Source organism: Zootermopsis nevadensis, unplaced genomic scaffold (genome assembly GCF_977971745.1).
Source record: "Zootermopsis nevadensis isolate Lab colony 2312 unplaced genomic scaffold, Znev_1.0 Znev_ptg000002l, whole genome shotgun sequence".
NCBI classification, from domain to species: domain Eukaryota; kingdom Metazoa; phylum Arthropoda; class Insecta; order Blattodea; family Termopsidae; genus Zootermopsis; species Zootermopsis nevadensis.
In genome coordinates, this window is record NW_028259134.1 from 5,004,597 (window position 1) to 5,022,821 (window position 18,225).

At 37.7% G+C, this 18,225-nt stretch overlaps 1 protein-coding gene across 5 annotated transcripts in view; it reads right to left on the reverse strand.

The window, feature by feature from the left end:
- Positions 1-18,225, reverse strand: part of capt (adenylyl cyclase-associated protein 1) — a 40,149-nt gene that overhangs the window by 3,176 nt on the left and 18,748 nt on the right. For 2 of the 5 annotated variants that reach the window (XM_022062295.2, XM_087354827.1), the window contains 7 exons: positions 14,408-14,720; positions 13,185-13,383; positions 11,297-11,382; positions 8,679-8,932; positions 4,355-4,524; positions 3,118-3,327; positions 1,807-1,950 (listed from right to left, as the gene is read on the reverse strand). In XM_022062295.2, coding sequence (XP_021917987.1) covers positions 1,807-1,950; positions 3,118-3,327; positions 4,355-4,524; positions 8,679-8,932; positions 11,297-11,382; positions 13,185-13,383; positions 14,408-14,526 — 1,182 coding nt within the window. In that variant the 5' untranslated portion in view covers positions 14,527-14,720. Of the gene's footprint in view, positions 1-1,806; positions 1,951-3,117; positions 3,328-4,354; positions 4,525-7,671; positions 8,282-8,678; positions 8,933-11,296; positions 11,383-13,184; positions 13,384-14,407; positions 14,721-16,865; positions 17,262-18,225 lie in introns of those variants that run through there. The other 3 variants (XM_022062297.2, XM_022062296.2, XM_087354833.1) reach the window with 3 other exon arrangements.

Consider the following 18,225-nt stretch of genomic DNA (forward strand, 5'->3'; position numbering starts at 1 on the left):
CGAGTCCGCGGTATAACGAGGCAAGGTATACTGAGGTTCCACTGTCTGCACGTCTAGAGAGCATCACCCTTACACAACACACTCATGCTAAATTTTTTATAATTCTAATATTTTAATTACATGAGGAATAATGTTTACAAAATATGCAGATGGTGTTCTCAACAGTGAAGCAAATAATGTCAGGTATGTATTTTGATAATTTATTAGATGTTATTTTAAATTGTTTAACACAGACTGTATTTCTAACAAAAAATAAAGAGAATTATATTTAATGGAGAACATGTTTGAAAAGCTTGCTTTTAAGCATTCAACAAAAATATGAACACTACACCTTGACTTGAAACATTAAATAGAATACATAAAAATATCAAAAGCTTAAAAGGAATAAAAAATCTGTTAGTGAAGTATAACACCCAACAGATGAAGTGCCCAAACCCTTCAGGACATTCCATTTGTGAAAGTTCTCATGGTACCAGACTTGATACTTGCCCATGTTCTTTCAGTACTAACATTGCTCACTCCCTGATTTGAACATTTGTAACAAAGGTCCAACTTATGTCTCATTTTGAGAACAATCTCGTTTCAGTTTATTTAAAAACACACCTTAGATCTGGTCTGCTTCCAACAACAGCACTGCAGATAGACACACTGGTTACCCTGAAACTGGGGAGATGAATGTGTCCATCTGGTGAAAACTGTTAGTTCCTACTATTTATATTTAATATCACTGCCATGCTTATAAATTATGTTGGTGGGAAATTTGGACAGGACATATGGTGAATTCTAACCCAACATCTTTTAGGTTAAACTGTAGGAAACTAAATCCTCCATAACTTAAAATAAGTCAGGAAATGTACATGCATAAAAATTCCGGTGTATTCACTAGAATTCTATCTTTAACATTTGACCCAGAGTAATTTCCACATGAAAAGTGCCCATTTCTGCTGTCCAGTCTTAACCAAAATTTGAAAGTGTCAATAAATTTAAGTACTCCCAAATACAGTGTCCGAGAAAGAGTGTACACATTTTAAACATTTTTATTGAGAAAATAAACATAGCTAGGAGAGTTCATGAAACAGCAACTCAGAAAGATTTTCAACATCACATGGTGACGTGGGTGGCTTTCCGGGACTTGTTTCTTCAGGCTGTCAGTTGCCTTGAACTGCTCCACCCATCTCAGAATGCTTTCACGAGAAGGTGGTGTTCCATATATCGTTCTGAATTTCCTTTGCACAGTGGTAGCAGATTTTGATTCTGCCATCCACCACACACATGCAGCCTTCTGTTGATTTGACACCATTCTTAAAGCAACTGCCGAGTGGTTTCTGTAATGCAGCCGTCGCTCAAACTGATGCATATGCACATTCATGTGCGCTTGATAAACAAGTATCGTACGTAAAACTTTAACAGTTCCGCTGCCATGTGTTGAAAACTGCACTTCTGGCTGTTTATTTTCTAAATAAAAATATTTAAAATGTTTGCACTCTTTCTCAGACACCTGTATTATACAACATCTGAGGTTTTCATAACTGAAGAAAAATGCCATTGTTGGTCTTCTGGATTTTAACACCATGTGGATTTGTAATGAGAAGCTAACACTTCTGAGAACCATACTATCTTCAGGGTTGACATTTCCCTGAAACACTGGTACCTACCCACAAGGTCACATGGTATTACGGTATGGAGGTACGGGTGATATGGAATGAAGATTCTGGCCTCCAGTGCTAATTTTCATGTTTAGTACTGATCAAAGTCCACTGTGCTAACCAGTATCTCTAAAAATATATAAATTTAGGCTGTACTCACATAATCACCATTTCCTTTGGGCACTAGGACATTCATTTCAGAAGACTTAGACGATATAATCTCTACATCCAAGGATTCTGGGCTCAGGTACATCTGACAGCCATCAGTCTTATCAATAGAGATTGTTGGTACCTTACCCAGCACCTGCAATCAATCAATCCATTCATACATAAGCTAACCTACAAATATTAACAACAGTTTATTGAAGATGATGCCAAATAATAAATCAAGACATATTCGTAAGACTTGAGGTTTTCACAGCGGTGAGTATGAAGATTTCTGTGTTCTGGGTTGTTGCACTGCGTAGTCTGGTCGATGTTTACCAACGTTTCAGAGATCATACTGCCTCCGTCATCAGGGCGATCATATTCATCGCCCTGATGACGGAGGCAGTATGACCTCTGAAACGTTGGTTAACATCGACCAGACTACACAGCGCAACAACCCAGAAGACGGAAATCTTCAAGACATATTCATTAGGTAAGAAATTGTGGCTAAAACAAATGTGTTAAATACAAAAGTTTACACTACTGTGGGTGCTGTGATAAATTATAGAAATGGCCATGATGGGCATGAAAATGATCTCACATTTGCTGTTTCTTTTACTCTATCTCACTGATAAGCTTTCAGAAGATCCTACACAAATAAAAGCTCTTAAAAGCTTGAGTAACATGCTAATCCATGGGTTGTGTGAGCAACATTATGTTTGGTGGCAAGATCAGCACCTTTAATGCTCTCACTGAGGTAGACAAGGTTTGAGGGGTGACCTGGAGAATTATCAAGAAGCACAAGAATCTCGAATGGCAGATTTTGTCTTCCACAATAAGCCTTCAATTCCAGATGTAACAGAGAGAAAAAATATTCTTCGAACACTGATCCAGTAACCCATCTTTCTAGCTGGCTCTACAAAGAACAGGTAGGTGTCTCTTTGCATATTTCAGGGATTTTGGCATGGTAAATGATCAATATTTTCAGCTTGAAGTTACCAACTGTGTCGCTGCAAGCAGAAGTGTACTCTGAACCCTGGTGTAGTTCCTCATCAACTAAGATGAAAGTCTGACTTGACACCATTTTCCAGAAAAGTCCAATTTCATTCAAGCTGATAACTCAACTTGAATCAAATCTTCCCTCCTTGACTGAAGGAAATTCATCTGCATTCCTTTCCTTGCTCATCATTGAGTAGCCCATCACTGTGAGATCATGAAATCCATGGTGTGCTTTAAACCTATTAATCATATGCCACTTGCACAGACATTATTTGTACTGTCAAAACTTATAAAGAATATCTATGCATGTGTGTTTAAGACAAACCTGCATCTGCACTGACTGGCAGTTGACAAACTCGACTGATGAGACGAGGTTGTCAAAGACAACTGATGACTTACGACACGAGTCAAGGAATACAGAGTTCAGCTTCCCCTTCACAGTGAGTGTTGAGTCATGACAGTTGAACATGTACACCACATTGTTCATCTCTACATTATCTTCAATTACTAGAGAATGGTTGCCTTGATGGTGCTCCTGCAACATAGATGTTTTCTCTACAATAAATCTGAGCTGGAACAGGAAAGTCAGTCAAGAAGCCAGCTATAAACTGGAAGATTAAGGTTCAATTCCATTGGGGGGGGGGGGGCTATTGCCATCATGTCCAGATCAGGTTTGGTGTCCACCCAACTGGCACTGAAGGCTCCTTTCCTATAGATAAAACACCAAAAACCTACTGTCACAATAAAAAACATGTGGAGCTTGAACTTCACTCTGAATACCCATCTTCTGGGTAAAATGCTAATTTTACATTTACATGAAGAATTCTTGACATTTATTCAGTCCACACAGAGATGGGCTATGGACTGTACAGTCAAGATTCTATTCAAACTGGGTTCTGTAATATTCCTCTCATCACCACATCAAGGAGGATAGAGGCCAACTCACATTCTAATCCACTGAGAATGGATCATGGACCTTCCCCTCCACCTAGCACAGCGCATTCCACTACATAAAGGACAGCGTTTCACAAAAACTCCCTCAGACACAACTGTACTAGCATTAAAATATAATGGTGGGTAAGTTACAATCTATTGCACTGAGAAAGACATATCTACAAGATATGATCTTGTAACACTTCACCTCGAACATGACTGTCCTAGGTCTTACATCACATTCTTAGCAGCATGTTCTTACAATCTGTCAAGAGAAACTTCAAATTAATAATTAAACACCCTCATAATTAGGTATCTACCGTGTCTATGTAAAATATGATGATATGATCTTTGTCCTTCCATTTTCAAAAACCAAAGAAAACATCAATGTAATGAAAGTACGATCTGGAACACCTAATTTTCACAAAAGAATTTCACCAAGTTGTAACACCTGTGAAGGAAAGTGGACAGAACAAGAACCACTCACACTTAATGTTTTAACTCACAGCACATGTAGCCATCTAATCTGAATCCCGCAAGAGGCATGCTGAGCACTGAAAATTCCAATAAAATCTGCCAGTTAAATGTGACCCAAATGTTTGTGTTAACTGTGAAGCAATTCCACTCACCACAATCCACTTCTTCCCATCTTTATGAAGTGAAGGCAGCTTATCTGCCACCTTGGGAGCGCTAACAGGCCTGTGGGTGTTTGTAACAACTGGTGCTTTAAAGGGAGCAGGGCCTGTCCTCAATGTAGTATTCTTATGTGTCTGCATGTCTGGTGTTACGTGCTTTAGTGCTGTAAGGAAAATAACAAGTACAGTGCATTCAATCAGCTAAACTGAGCAATTAAGCAAATGAGTTTCAAAATCAGTGATAAGATGAATCTTGATTATATAAGATTACAATCTGTCGTCATCTCAATAACTTTCAACTATCTTCACTGTCTAAGCAGACTGGTTAACCCTCTAAAGATACACCAAGTATTAGATTACTTGCTTAAGTTTATGTTCCACAAGTGATAAGATAATGGCTCTTGAATACACAGAATTAGAAGCATTCTTGCCAACTCAATAACTTTCAAGTATCTTCATCGACTAAAAGAATAATCAACATAAATCAGTTCACATAATGTACTTCATTAAATGACCCATAATTATGTTATTTGTCAAGCAATGTTTTTAAACAATCATCTCTTTACCATAACCTCACACTGCCATATGAGGCAAAAAGTCCCAGTAAATGAACATACAGTGAATGCTATATGACAGACTGACTGGTTAACAGTCTAAAGACATAGAGTATTTCAACATAAGCTTCAGTGGTATTCTAAACTTAAATATCCCACACAGTTATCACGATGGAAATTGTATGTCCACATTTCTCGTTCTGCTGAAATAGTAGTATTTCTACTTCTAAGATACGGTAATGCAACCAAATGCTATGTGAAGACTTAAGAACATTAGTTATCTGCATAAAGCCATTATCTTTGTGAATGTTTTACTGTTTCAAAGTTCAAGATGAATTAGAGCCATAATAAATTCTGAAAAATTTGCTAAATATGAATCCGATATGCAATAGGAAATATTTTGGAAATGTCGACTTGCAACTTGGCATGAGGCAGTCAGTTAATAGTGTCATCAAGGTGGACAATGCATGCAGAAACTGGGATCCAGTCATGAGTACAGGCAAGCAATTGCTCTCCAGTTGTAATACGCTGCATGTTTTGACTTCTGCTGCCAAAACATACGATATCCAGCACACCACGTGTGCCCGAGTTAGTGTTTGCAATATCAGCTCTGGCAGACATCAACCAAAGTCACACCACTCACAAGGGTCCTTCCTACACTTCATAAGGAATTTTAGTACAAAAGTTGAAAGACTGCAAAATATGAAGTGATGGCACATCAGTTCACAACAGTAAAATTACCTTGTAAGATGAACAAAATAAAACACTTAGTGGGTGATTTTGGTCCTACCTCAGATGTGCACATATTTACCTAATGAAGAGGACAGTTCCTTCTGTCTTTCCAATGAGCATAATGATGTCATATTTGTACATTCTCTGCTACAAAGCTCCTAAAATTGTATTCAAAATATTTTATTGCTTTTTTTGGTGGGGGGGGATACACTCCCAAAAACTATCCATCATTCACGGGTGCTACAGCCCAGGGTGCGCGCCTTGGTCTGCTCAAGCCAACGCCTTCATCAGTAATGGTTGAGGGCAATGTTTTTCCAGTTTCAAATACTGATGTTGTAAAGATCGTTTCAAGTCCATCAATCCATCGCAGCTTGGGTCTTCCACGTCTTCTAGTACCAGCAGATTTTCCTAACATCAGTTTATTTGTGGGCTATTTGTCTTTCATTCTTAGCACATGTCCTGCCCACTTCATTCTGGAAATTCTTGTGTTTTTTTTTAAAAAAATGTCAATGTCACTATATAAGTTGTACAGCTTACGGTTATGTCTTTTCTTCCAAACACCATTTTCTTGAATGAGGCCATACATTTTCCTCAGTATCTTTCTTTCAAATGTGTTTAAGGCTTTTCAATTTTTTTTGGTGTTAAAAGGCCAGATTTCAGGTGCATATAATGGTACTGGGAGTATTAATGTTTTGTGAAGAAGACACTTTGTTTTCTAGATAAGGGTCGTGATGTAAACAAGTTGGGCATACCATAATATACTCCAATGGCAAGGAGTATTCGGTTATGTATTTTGTCATCGATGTTGTTAATAAAGTTAACTTTTAACCCTAGATATGAAAATTCCTTAACACTTCAAAATTACACCATCTGATCACAAGGTTCTGACCTATTCTATTTCAGCGTTCTTCACTTTTTGATACCACCATACATATTATTTTGGACTCATTTACTTGGAAACCAAATTCTTTGGCAGATCTGTCAAATATGACTTCTATTGTGTAACGCATGTTATGGTAAAACATGGACTGGATACACATGAGGTATTCAAAAACCCTTATGATCTTTCACAACCTGTATAATACGTACTTGGCCTATCATCCTGATTTTCATTACCTTTCATGTTGCACTGGATAGGAAAATTGTTGAACAATGAATTTGAAAGGATGCAGAAGGAAGGTGGCACAACGTTAAGCAGTCACATATGTATATATAAAGACAAAAGAAAGAAAAGAGGTGCTCTGGGGTTCAATTTGGGTTAGACAGGCTTTACGATTGCTCCCTTTCTTTGTATGGCTGCGCTTAGAGTGACTGTCTCATGCCCCAGGAACCCAATAAGCACAATGTCCAGTGGATCCCAAAGTTCCATCAAGACTAAAGTGCACCAAAGGGTGTAAACAATGAGTCCTGATTTGTTTTCTGTGCGGATCTGACAAGTCATGTACTATTAGGGCAAATGCCTCAATTATTCTGGCAATTACGTGAACAAACAGAAGGTTTTTCCATTATTCCATGTTCTGTTAACATGTATAACGAAGCAAAACCATTTCATAAGTTACACCAGGTTATTAATGTATGTTATTGAGGTTCTATTCAACCAATATTTATCTTAGTTTTGCTTTAGGGTACTGTATAACAAAACCATACTGTAAATTTAAAATCCATTTGTAATCTGCTGAATATATAATAAATTTCTTAATTTAAAAAAATAATTTCTCGTAAGTGTCAGGCCTGTCACAGCTTTGTCAAACTTCACTTACTCATTCTTTAAACCACTAAAAACTTCAAGCCAGCATTTCTTGACAGAACAATGAATTTTGAATTATTTACAGTGAGGGATGTGCCATTTTATCAACCACACCACGAAAATGTCATAGATAGTTCCAATTGTCTATAACAGTATAAATATTAACATTACATAACAATATTAATATTAAACATTAAACTAAGTAAGCAGTACAGAAGTATGGAATAAAAGTTGACAGTGGAACCACGGTTCCGGAGAATCTGACGTAAATACGTCTCTGTAATGTAATGAAATGTAATGTAATATAATAAATCTTATATAAGATAAGTACTTGTGATATTCTAAAACGTTTTTACCAGCACAAAATTATCTAGTCTATGACGCACTTCTTCTACAAGCGATTCACAGCTCAGCTCTTTCCACAGTAACAGAAGCGGATTGTTGATGTCAGTAATGTAACACAATAATGCCGAGTAAACAGACGACGTAACAATTAGTTTCTTAGGTAACATAACCATTGTTGACAGTCCATATTTACACATTGTTGATATGGATCTTACACATCTTCATTATGCTCTTTTGCCAAATGACCCTTCCGTATAGATGTATTTACGTAAAAAATAACTGTGAAGACTGATTATAACTAACAGTCTTACTGCAGTAGTCTTAAGCAAAGTGTCTGTATACAAAGCATGTGAGGCAAAGAAAAGACAGGTTATGGTTCAGTAACTTAGATAAACCAGTGAATGTATAAAGAGTGTAAATTTGAACAGTACTGCATAGCACATGGACAGTCCCAGTCTTCAGATTATACAGGTCTGTCAATTAGTTTAGCAGAGGAAGTACAGGAAACATTGGAAATCAGCTTGTCAGCCTCCCTCACCATATCTGTACAAATGCAATACACAGAAGAACCATATTTAGTACACAATCACCATCTTCATCAAAATTCCACACGTATGTTACATGTCAGAAACATTTCTCTTAGTAATTTTCCACACTTCCTCCACACAACCAGATCAACCTTCATGTTCCATTTATTTCATAACCAGACCATAAAATCTCGAATTATGTACACCAGTAACCAAAGACAGATGGCAGTATGTGATCAGAGTCTTAAAAGTCAGATGTCATCAAATGTAATTCCTATGTGAACTAGGCACACCTGCATGTAAATATCCATGCAGAGTCACCAAATGGTCCGATGTCCAACAGGACAAGAGGACAAAGACAAATGAGGAAAACAATAATAAAAGACAAGATGGAAGAAACAATTCTCACTCACTTGATGTAACTGCTTCACCCTTATTTATATCTTTGAAAAGGGCAGAGCGGTCCACAGTACTGTCCCCAGATGGAGCAATATCACCAACTGGCAAAACTGGTGGGGGTGGAGGGAGGCCTGGTGGAGGTGGGGGCACTGCAGCAGCCCCTTTACCACCCCAAACCAATCCTGTCGTGTGGTACTGTTTTACAAACTGCTGGAGTTCTGTCAGCGTCTGGATCCAGGACTTCACCCAGTCCACGTGGGTCTTGTCCCTTCAAAAACAAATATGCAAGAGGAAAATAACAGTCAAGAACAAAGTGCACAAGTTATGTAGCATTCCACTGTATGCAGTCACCCGTCAACTATATTATGAACAAAACATTCCAAAACGGATAAACACACTTCAAAATCTGCAGGCTCTGAAAAAGAAATATCTTTTAATGTATTTCAGGCAACAAAAACTCATGACCTCTTGCAAGGGAAAAGAGTTCTCATCATTGTCTACACTCCCACTATGTCTCCAGTAAACTGTATCTCACTTAAACCTCAGAATAAATATTATCTGCTCTCGCTCTCTCTCTCTCTCTCTCGCTATATATATATATATATATATATATGGGGGGGGAACAACACTTTTTTCTAATGTTGTGCCTGATTGCTTCCCATGTAATTGTTAGTTTCATGAACATACCACAATAATAACTTATTCACATTGTCGTACTGGTAATACAACCTGTGCTCAGTTTCTACTGCTGCACTTTTTCATCATCAAAAAAATTTAATTATCAATAGAGCTGACAGAAATTCATAACATTTTTTTTGAAATCATATAACAAATGAAAGGAAACTTTTACCATTTCTTTAAATATATATGGTATAAAAAATTAACGCCTTGCACTTGAATATCAAGTCAAACTTGTGACAAAATGGTGGCCATTCTGGGCAACAATAAGATACACCTGTGATCACTTTCAAGTAACCTATGTCCTAGATAAATTATTTTACCTGTTTAAAGAATTACATACTTCTCAATACAATACATATAAAATAATGTAAAAGCTCTTTCTATAACAGACAAGCTATGGTACAAAAAAAGAAAAATACAATATTTTATAAAATATCAGTTATCCAACACTTACACAAATTCCAGAGAATAAAAATACTTTTCTGTAATTTTAAATATTGAAGAAATAGAGACTGAAATCAAATTTTGTACATTTCACTGAAACACTGTATATGCACATTCTAAACATAGTGGACCCCCACATAACTAATTTAATTCTAATTAATAAAAAAATATAATGTGAACTTGGGAAATACATTTTAAAGGCCTAATTCATAACAAGACAGTCATAAGGTAACCTTTATGACCTTGAAAGCATATTTTATAAATTTTAAACACAAATGTTTGGCAAATAAACATTATAAGAACATGGTAAAAGATCAAAATTAATAGAAACAGTACAGAATCAACAAAGCATACAAATATTACAGTAAAACAATTTTTAACTTTGGAAAACATAGCAAAGAATGGTAAGCAAGCTCCAAACACCCATAAATTGGCATCACTGATTGACTGAAGCCTGATGAGCACTATGATTGGCCAAAATTGGTGATCATGTGACTTCCTAAGCAATTCATCAAGTGAATCAATGGGAGCCTATCAGAGGTAATTGGTAAAGTGAAAATTTGTTGTTTGATTACTTTGTTATGTGGGGTACACTGTAATGGCAAGTTCTTAAACATTAACGTTTTTGGAATGTGATAAGAAATGTTGAGTATGTAGACTACAATATCTAATATTAAAACTTAATTTGTTCAATGAATGCACTATTATCTAAAACTCCATCTACAGTTTTATAAAGAAAAGCATGTCCACCAATATCACACCTACTAAACAATTAAATTCATTCAATAAATTTATATATATATATTTTTGTATACAGATGTACATTTCTAATAAAACGTATTTTAAGGACCTATTCAGTATTTTTAATACTGAAGGATTGTGATGACGGTGCACTGTTGAAGCGAACTATTTTCTGGACATTATCCATCGTCCCAGATTAAATAAAACACGTTTTGGAGATTGGAGTCTATCTCTGTCTTCAGGTAAAACCTACTCTTTTGGGCCCAATTGATTGAGCTAGTCCCTATCTCTGAGGACTGAGATATACTCCAATCACTGAAATGTCATGTTTTGTTTAATCTGGGAATTTGGATAATGTCTAGAAAATAGTTTGCTTCTTCAGTACTTATACAAAACGAATTTGATGTAAGTTATATAATTGAGACCAAATGTTGGAAGCAAACTAAAGTTGTCTTCTTACTGTATCATGAAACAGAAGACTGGAAAGCATATAAATAATTTTGATGTCTTGAGTTCCTCATTACAAAGCCCGACCTCTTACGCGCATAATTACATTTGTAATATTTACATGAAAATACACATACAATAATTAATAACACTGAGATCCTAGATTGATACTAATCTTTACAGCTTTTCATCATTAATAGTAACATACAGACTCTTGAGTAGATTTTGTTGCGATTCATATATACCAGAACCTAACTTCCATATATCATTCACACACACAAGCTCTACTAACATTATCTACTGCATACCATACACTTACTTTTCTTTCCAGTCTTTCAGTACACGGTTAGTATAAAATTGTCCTGCGTCATTCATCTCCTTCACATAAGGAGCTGGAACAGATGGCTGAAATATAGAAACATATGTTATTGCATGTGCAATATGCAAATAACATCAACAAATTAACTTTATTCCAAAATTACCATTCACTTCACTTGAAGATTGTGGTCTTCTGAGTTGTGACACTGTACAGTCTTATAAGTGGGGTTCCTTCATAATGCTACAATCACTTACAAGACTAGAAAATGTCACAACCCACATTTTCATTGCCATTAAAAACTTAAATCTCGTACTCATATAATTGTTCACACATTTCTTACAAACTTCCAAGAAAAACACTTGCAGGCATGATTTACGATCTGATCACATCTGCTTCCATAAGCCACAAATAAAAATTAGCCTCCTTAACGTCAAAACTCACATATGTTATACAAACCAACTTATGAAATTTAAAATTTTCATGGCAATGAAGACGTCAGTAAAAAGTCCCCTGGATCATAGAACTGTGCAGACTTGTAGGTACACACCATCACATGGTGTTACAAACTGGAAAATGTCACTGATATAAAGTAACTTGCAACGTACCACTATGAATTACGATTCTTCTAAACTACATAAACTCTTTTATTATGAAGATAAAGGGGGAAGTGGGGGGGGGGGGAGAGAGTTAATGAAACAAATATACGAGGTCTGTCCAAAAAGTATCCGACCTTGGGCCGGGAAAACAAAGTTCTGTATCTGGGGGGTTACAATACCTAGTCCCCTTCAAAGTAGGCCCCTTGTGACTCCACACACTTAGCCCAGCAGTCCTTCCATCACTGGAAGAAATTTTGGAAGGCTTGTTTTGGAATGGTGGACTTCTTGGTAGTACTCCTTATGGACAGTTTTGCCTAGTGGTGCGTATTCATGACGCACAACACCCCGGTAATCGAAAAAAAAACAGTCAGTATCACCTTCACATTGCTCCGAACCTGTCGTGTTTTTTTGGGCCTCGGGAATGTTGGATGCTTCCATAGTGACGACTGGACCTTGGTTTCCGGGTCATATCCGTATACCCATGACTCGTCACCAGTGATCACAGTCTTCAGGAACTCAGGATCCCTGTTGGCGCACTCTAGCACGTCCTGCGCGACCTCGAGGCGGAGTTGTTGCTGCTCCAGCGAAAGCAGCTTGGGCACAAATTTGCCGCCACTCTTCGCATGTCCAAATCCTCAGATAAAATCGTGTTTGCGGAACCTCTGCCGATCCCAACCTCATCAGCAATTTCCCGGAGGGTCAAACGACGGTCCTCCATGATCAATGTCCACACTTTGTCAATGACATCAGCATTTCGGCTCGTTGACAGTCTCACAGAACGCTGGTCACTGTCCGCCGACATACGGCCATCTTTAAAGCGGTTGAACCACTCTTTAATTTGAGTGACCCCCATTGCATCATCGCCGAAAGCCTGCTGAATTTTGTGGATTGTTTCCGCTTGGGTATCCCCAAGTTTCTGACAAAACTTGATGCACTATTGCTGCTCCAAGCGTTACGTCATCTTGAGCGAAACGAGAATGTGATGAACACGTGTTACATCACTTCGCTATCTGGCAGCGACAGACGCATCCAGCGGTGCTGCGAGGAAGTAAAAAATCACGCATGCTCATGAAAGTCCCTTCTACCACTACGCTCCGTTTCCCCACCCTTTTGCCATCACTTACCGTGGGGAAAAAAATATAGTTGGATACTTTTTGGACAGACCTCTTAACACACATCAGTGTTGGTCTTCTGGGTTGTAATGCCATGCAGACTTGTAGTTGCAAGTCTACATTGCCATGACTACCTCAACCTCACACATAGTACAGTACAATCCAATATGAAAAACTCACCACAGTAACCCAGCTGAGAGCCGATATGCTTGCACTAACTGCATTTAAATGGTTGAAGTGAGGTGACCCACGATTCTTCTCAAAGAAATCCATAACTGCAATTATCTGAGTTGATGTAGGCTCCAGCAGCTTCATAATATCAGACTGGTTTGAGGGGGCCTTGGATTGGGACGCCACACTCAGGAACTGTGACTGAGCCCTAGACAAGTACAGGTAAAATCAACAACAAATTGGCACACAATGAAGAGCAAGAATTTTACATGTATATGAGATGCTGGAAATTAACAAGAAAGTTAATTGTCCAGATCATGGAAGCAGCAAGGATCTTTCAAACGTTGGTAAACTTCTACCAGACTACATGACGCTACAATACATAAGACAGCCATTTTTGTACTCAACGTCATAAAAGCCCCGAATCCCACTTAAGAAGAAAGTTCAGTGGTTCTGATTAAAAATGTGTAAAATTTTTGACCCTCATTGGTGCTGATAAACATTATCAAAAATACAAGCCTACTGCTGACAGAGTTAAGTGACAGCAGAGCAACACAGCATAAACAATGATCACTAAATCTTACTAGTAAACAACCAACCGTTTGGAATAGGACACATGTACACTTTTTTGCTTAGAAGGACCGATATTATGACCTCCCAGAATACTGACCTTTCCTCATGGGACACCTGTACACACATCCCATTAAAATACATGAACATTATTTAAAATTATTTTAAAATGACAAATATATGAAATTTATACTCTACATTGAATACATCAGGATAATTAAATCAAGAGTTCATTAATGCACATAAAACATTAGTGAGAAAACATGAAGACTACACTTTGGACATACACTGCTGAGAAAATAATAATAAAGTGGACATTAAAGAAGCAAGGCCTGGACTGGGTTAATCTCATGCAAGATAGGTGAACATGGCAGCTTCCAGAGAAAGCAAGAAATTTCTTTACTACATACGCAATTACTGGTTTCTCAAGGAGACAAATTTGTGGTGGCGGCTCATTACGGTGAGCATGCAATGAGATACAAGGGAAAATAATTTGGTAATGTACTGTGTGATATCTGTAATATAATAAACTTTGCAACAGTAAACTTGTATATGAATAATATCATACACAAAACTGTAAACACTCAGAACTGGAGAACACCATTCTGCTCTTTTATAACTGCACACACAGCTATAACTAACCCAGTGTGGGAACAACTTACTGGAAGGCTTTCTCAACAAGCCTTGAGTGAGTGGTCACGTCACCACCAAGTTTAGCCGACAACTGCAGGTACTGCGACAGTGGCCCCTGAATGATGTCACTAAATGCTGCCACACTCATCTTGCCAGTTGGCTCTGGTGATGGAAGCAGTCGTGATGGTTCTGTAACTGTGGTCTGAGAAGCAGACTGTCTCAACAGCGATTCACTTGCCACTCCAACGGATTCCTCCAAACGAGTTGTTACTCTCTCCAAACGATTGAGCAGAGAGTCTATTTCAACAGCAGGGTTACGCAGATGAGACTCAACTTCACAACCTGCAAACATAAAAACATAAAATTATTTAGTGGCTGTCACCTGAGGACTTACATTAAATTCCTGTGAAATTTTAATATACAAATCTTCTGACATGAGCACAGTTGCAACACACTGTAAGATGCATATGTGAGCATATGCTGAATTAAATAAAAGCAAACCTTTGTTTGTAGTTTTCATGGTAATTAAAAAAGAAAACAAGGACGAAACATAATTTGATGTGAGCAACAAATTTATCATTTCTGTCTTTAATGATGAAGAACTGCCACAGCAGTGGAAAGAATCTATTACTGTACTGAGTAATAAAACAGGGAAAAAATTGTTTTAGTAATTGTTGGAAAAATCAATTATGTTAATCACATACAAAATCTTATTCAACATTTTTCTTTCAAGGTAATACCATATGAAGATGAAGTGTTTGAGGATCCATCATTCTGAATTATGATGTAACAGATCAACTACCTTACAGACAACATTTTAGTCAATTGTTAGACACTGGAGGAAAACTGTAAACACAATGGACCAATACAGCAGTCATATTTTGACTTAAAGAAAGCTTTTTTCCATTTATGACAGAAATATTGTACAAAATTCTAAATGAATTTGGTACATGCACGGAACAAATTAGGTTAATTAAAACATGTTTAATATATATATATATATATATATATATATATATATATATTAAAGTCTGTATAAATAAACATTTGCCTGATGTACTCAAAACTGTCTGAAATAAGCACACATTTTATCTCCATTTCTTTTAAACTTTGGTTCAGAAAATCAGGAAGTTGCATAAAGACGAGGAGGGGCTGGAACTTAATATTACATGTGAACTTCTGTTCAAAGCTGATCATGTTAATTTACTGAATGAAAACTATAAAAAGAAAAACAAAAAGAAAACTGAATTAATGTTTTAAACCTCATCACCAAAATAAAGGATAATATAATATAAAGCTAGCTAATAAAATATTTAAAAAATGTTGCAAAGTTCTGGCAGTAACACTTTAAAAATTCTGTTAAAAGAAGTTACGAGCAAGATTAAGTTCATATTCATCTTCGTGCATGCCATCTAAATACGCGAAGATTACAAAATATACAACTATTTTACCACGTTTTGTATGAGTAAGACACTTTCTCTTACATTAAAAAGAAACACTAACTGAAGATGTTTGAGAACAGTTAACTAAGAAGAATATCTGGACCTGATAGGAAGGAAGGAACAGGAGATGTGTGAAGCACATAACAAACATGTAAGGAATATAAACAAAAATTTAGTCAGAAAATCTGAAGAACAGCGACCACTCTGCAAGGTAACATCACAACGAAAATTCAAGAAACAGAGTGTGACAATGTGGACTGGACCCATCTGGTGCAACCCAAAGATCAGTGGCTCTTCTGAACTTGGGGTGTCCATCAAAAGAGGGGCAACATCTTAACTGTCTGAGCACTGCTAGTTTCTCAATGACTCTGCCCTACGCAATCCACTGGTTTAAGGTTCACCAGTTCCTACCCTTTGTGTAACTGCAGATCTTGTTTCTCGCCGGTTCAAAGCCACGTCTGCTTTCCTGACCAACAAAACTGCAGCTGATATCTCACACTGCACAGCAGAAATAAAGTCAGATACTGAAGGTGGCCTGAAAGGTAGTTAGGACAGAATTTGAAAGATTTGAGGTTCCCACAGAGGCAAATTTGTTGATGGAAAGGTTGTGATGTTGTATGGTAGTATGGATAGTGGTTAATAATGTTTTGGAGAAAATTATCACCTCCATCTTTAGGGTTTGACCTTCCTCCAAATCGATGGTAACAGCCCACAAAACCACATGTCATCACAAACCAAAAGATTACCATCAACATAGGGAAAATGTTCTCAAGTGAACACTTTTTGGACACATTTTATGACAACAGTGGTATTCTGTACTCTAATGGAAAAAACATACTTTAAAATGTGTCATCTGCAAGTTTACACACATCAATGTCCTTGAGTTTAATTTACCATTACTACAGACACAGATGTCACAATGTACTGTCATAAAAAAGCATGGTACTTGTATTTTTTAAGTGCTGGAAAAATGTTTCAAACAAAAGCTGTATATTAATGTGATACATTTAAAATTCATTTTAATTTAAAGCACGCTGATACAAACCAAAGTGAATATCTCCTGATAATGTTTTGAGTTGGTGCAAAATCCCAAATTTCACAGTAATCCGTTCAGCAAATTTCGGAATTTAGTGCAGAGGGACTATGCGCAAACAACACTTGGGCTCACCACACAGGAAGGCAGTCTCGCGTTCCTCTTACGAAAGGCTTGAATACAAGCACAAGACCAACGGCGTACATCAAACCGCGCTGTAGTGTTCAGCACACGGCGTTCATCATAAAGAAAGCAATTCTTAATCAAAGACAAAAGACTAGCAGCTCGCGTTTCGCGGAACTCCTGGGAGTTTCAGTTAAATATGCGCCATATTTCCCCACTGTTCGCAATGGGCGAGAAGTAGAGGTATTTTTAGAAAAAGTGGGACCATCTTGGCGCTTCCACCCATGTACAATTTGTCACAGCCACCCACTCACATGATTGTTACACAAGGGCCACACAGCACTGACTGCCCCTTCCCCTACATAAGACGCCACTCCTGTCCATCGCCATGATCCATCTCCGGATCCATACCGATTTCCTCTGGCTGTACGCCGCCAGCTGTATCGTGAGAAATTTCTCGGGATGAAGAAAAATTCAACGTTGCCAAATTTCTCAAAAGAATTGGCAACACATGTGACAACGAACAAAGATCGAAAATATATACATTTTGTTTAAAACATTATCCGATGTGCTGAATACTTCACGCGCGACAAACGACCTTCTGACTCCGTACACCGTGTTTTGATTGTCATTGTAAAGGATCTGTTATCAGTTTACTTTGTAATGCTAATGGCGACGAGTGGGATCGAACCCGGGGCCCCTTTCAATGCCACACCTCCTCTACTTAGCTATGCTTCTTTCAGTTCGGAAAGTTATGAAACCATGGAAGTCGTGATGAGGCAGGAGGCGATCCTTTCCAAACGACATTACTAATCAGCCATCGCCTGGAGACAGGAAGACAGCGAGAATCGTGTGACAACAGTCAGTAGCGCTGTTCAGATGCAAAACGGATACCGCTGGGCCGTACCGCTCAGTTTAAACATTACAGCTTCTTTTTTTTAAAAAAAAACTACAACTTTCCTGCAACACAGTTTCTAAAATTAGCACTGCAGTTCTGTACACAAAATGTCCGGGAGGTACCGATTTTCCGTACACCACGCAGTGGCAGATCACAGCACACCACATTCGTGAAAACAGAACACCTTCCTTTAACCAACTCCATGGAGCACAGTCCGTGAGAAGATGACAAATTCCCGCATCTTTATGCAAACTGGTAAGATCATTACCGCGCATACAGCAGCCCGCCACCATGCCCTATCCTGAGCCAGATGAATCCAATCCACACGTCCGAACCCCATTTCCCGAAAAT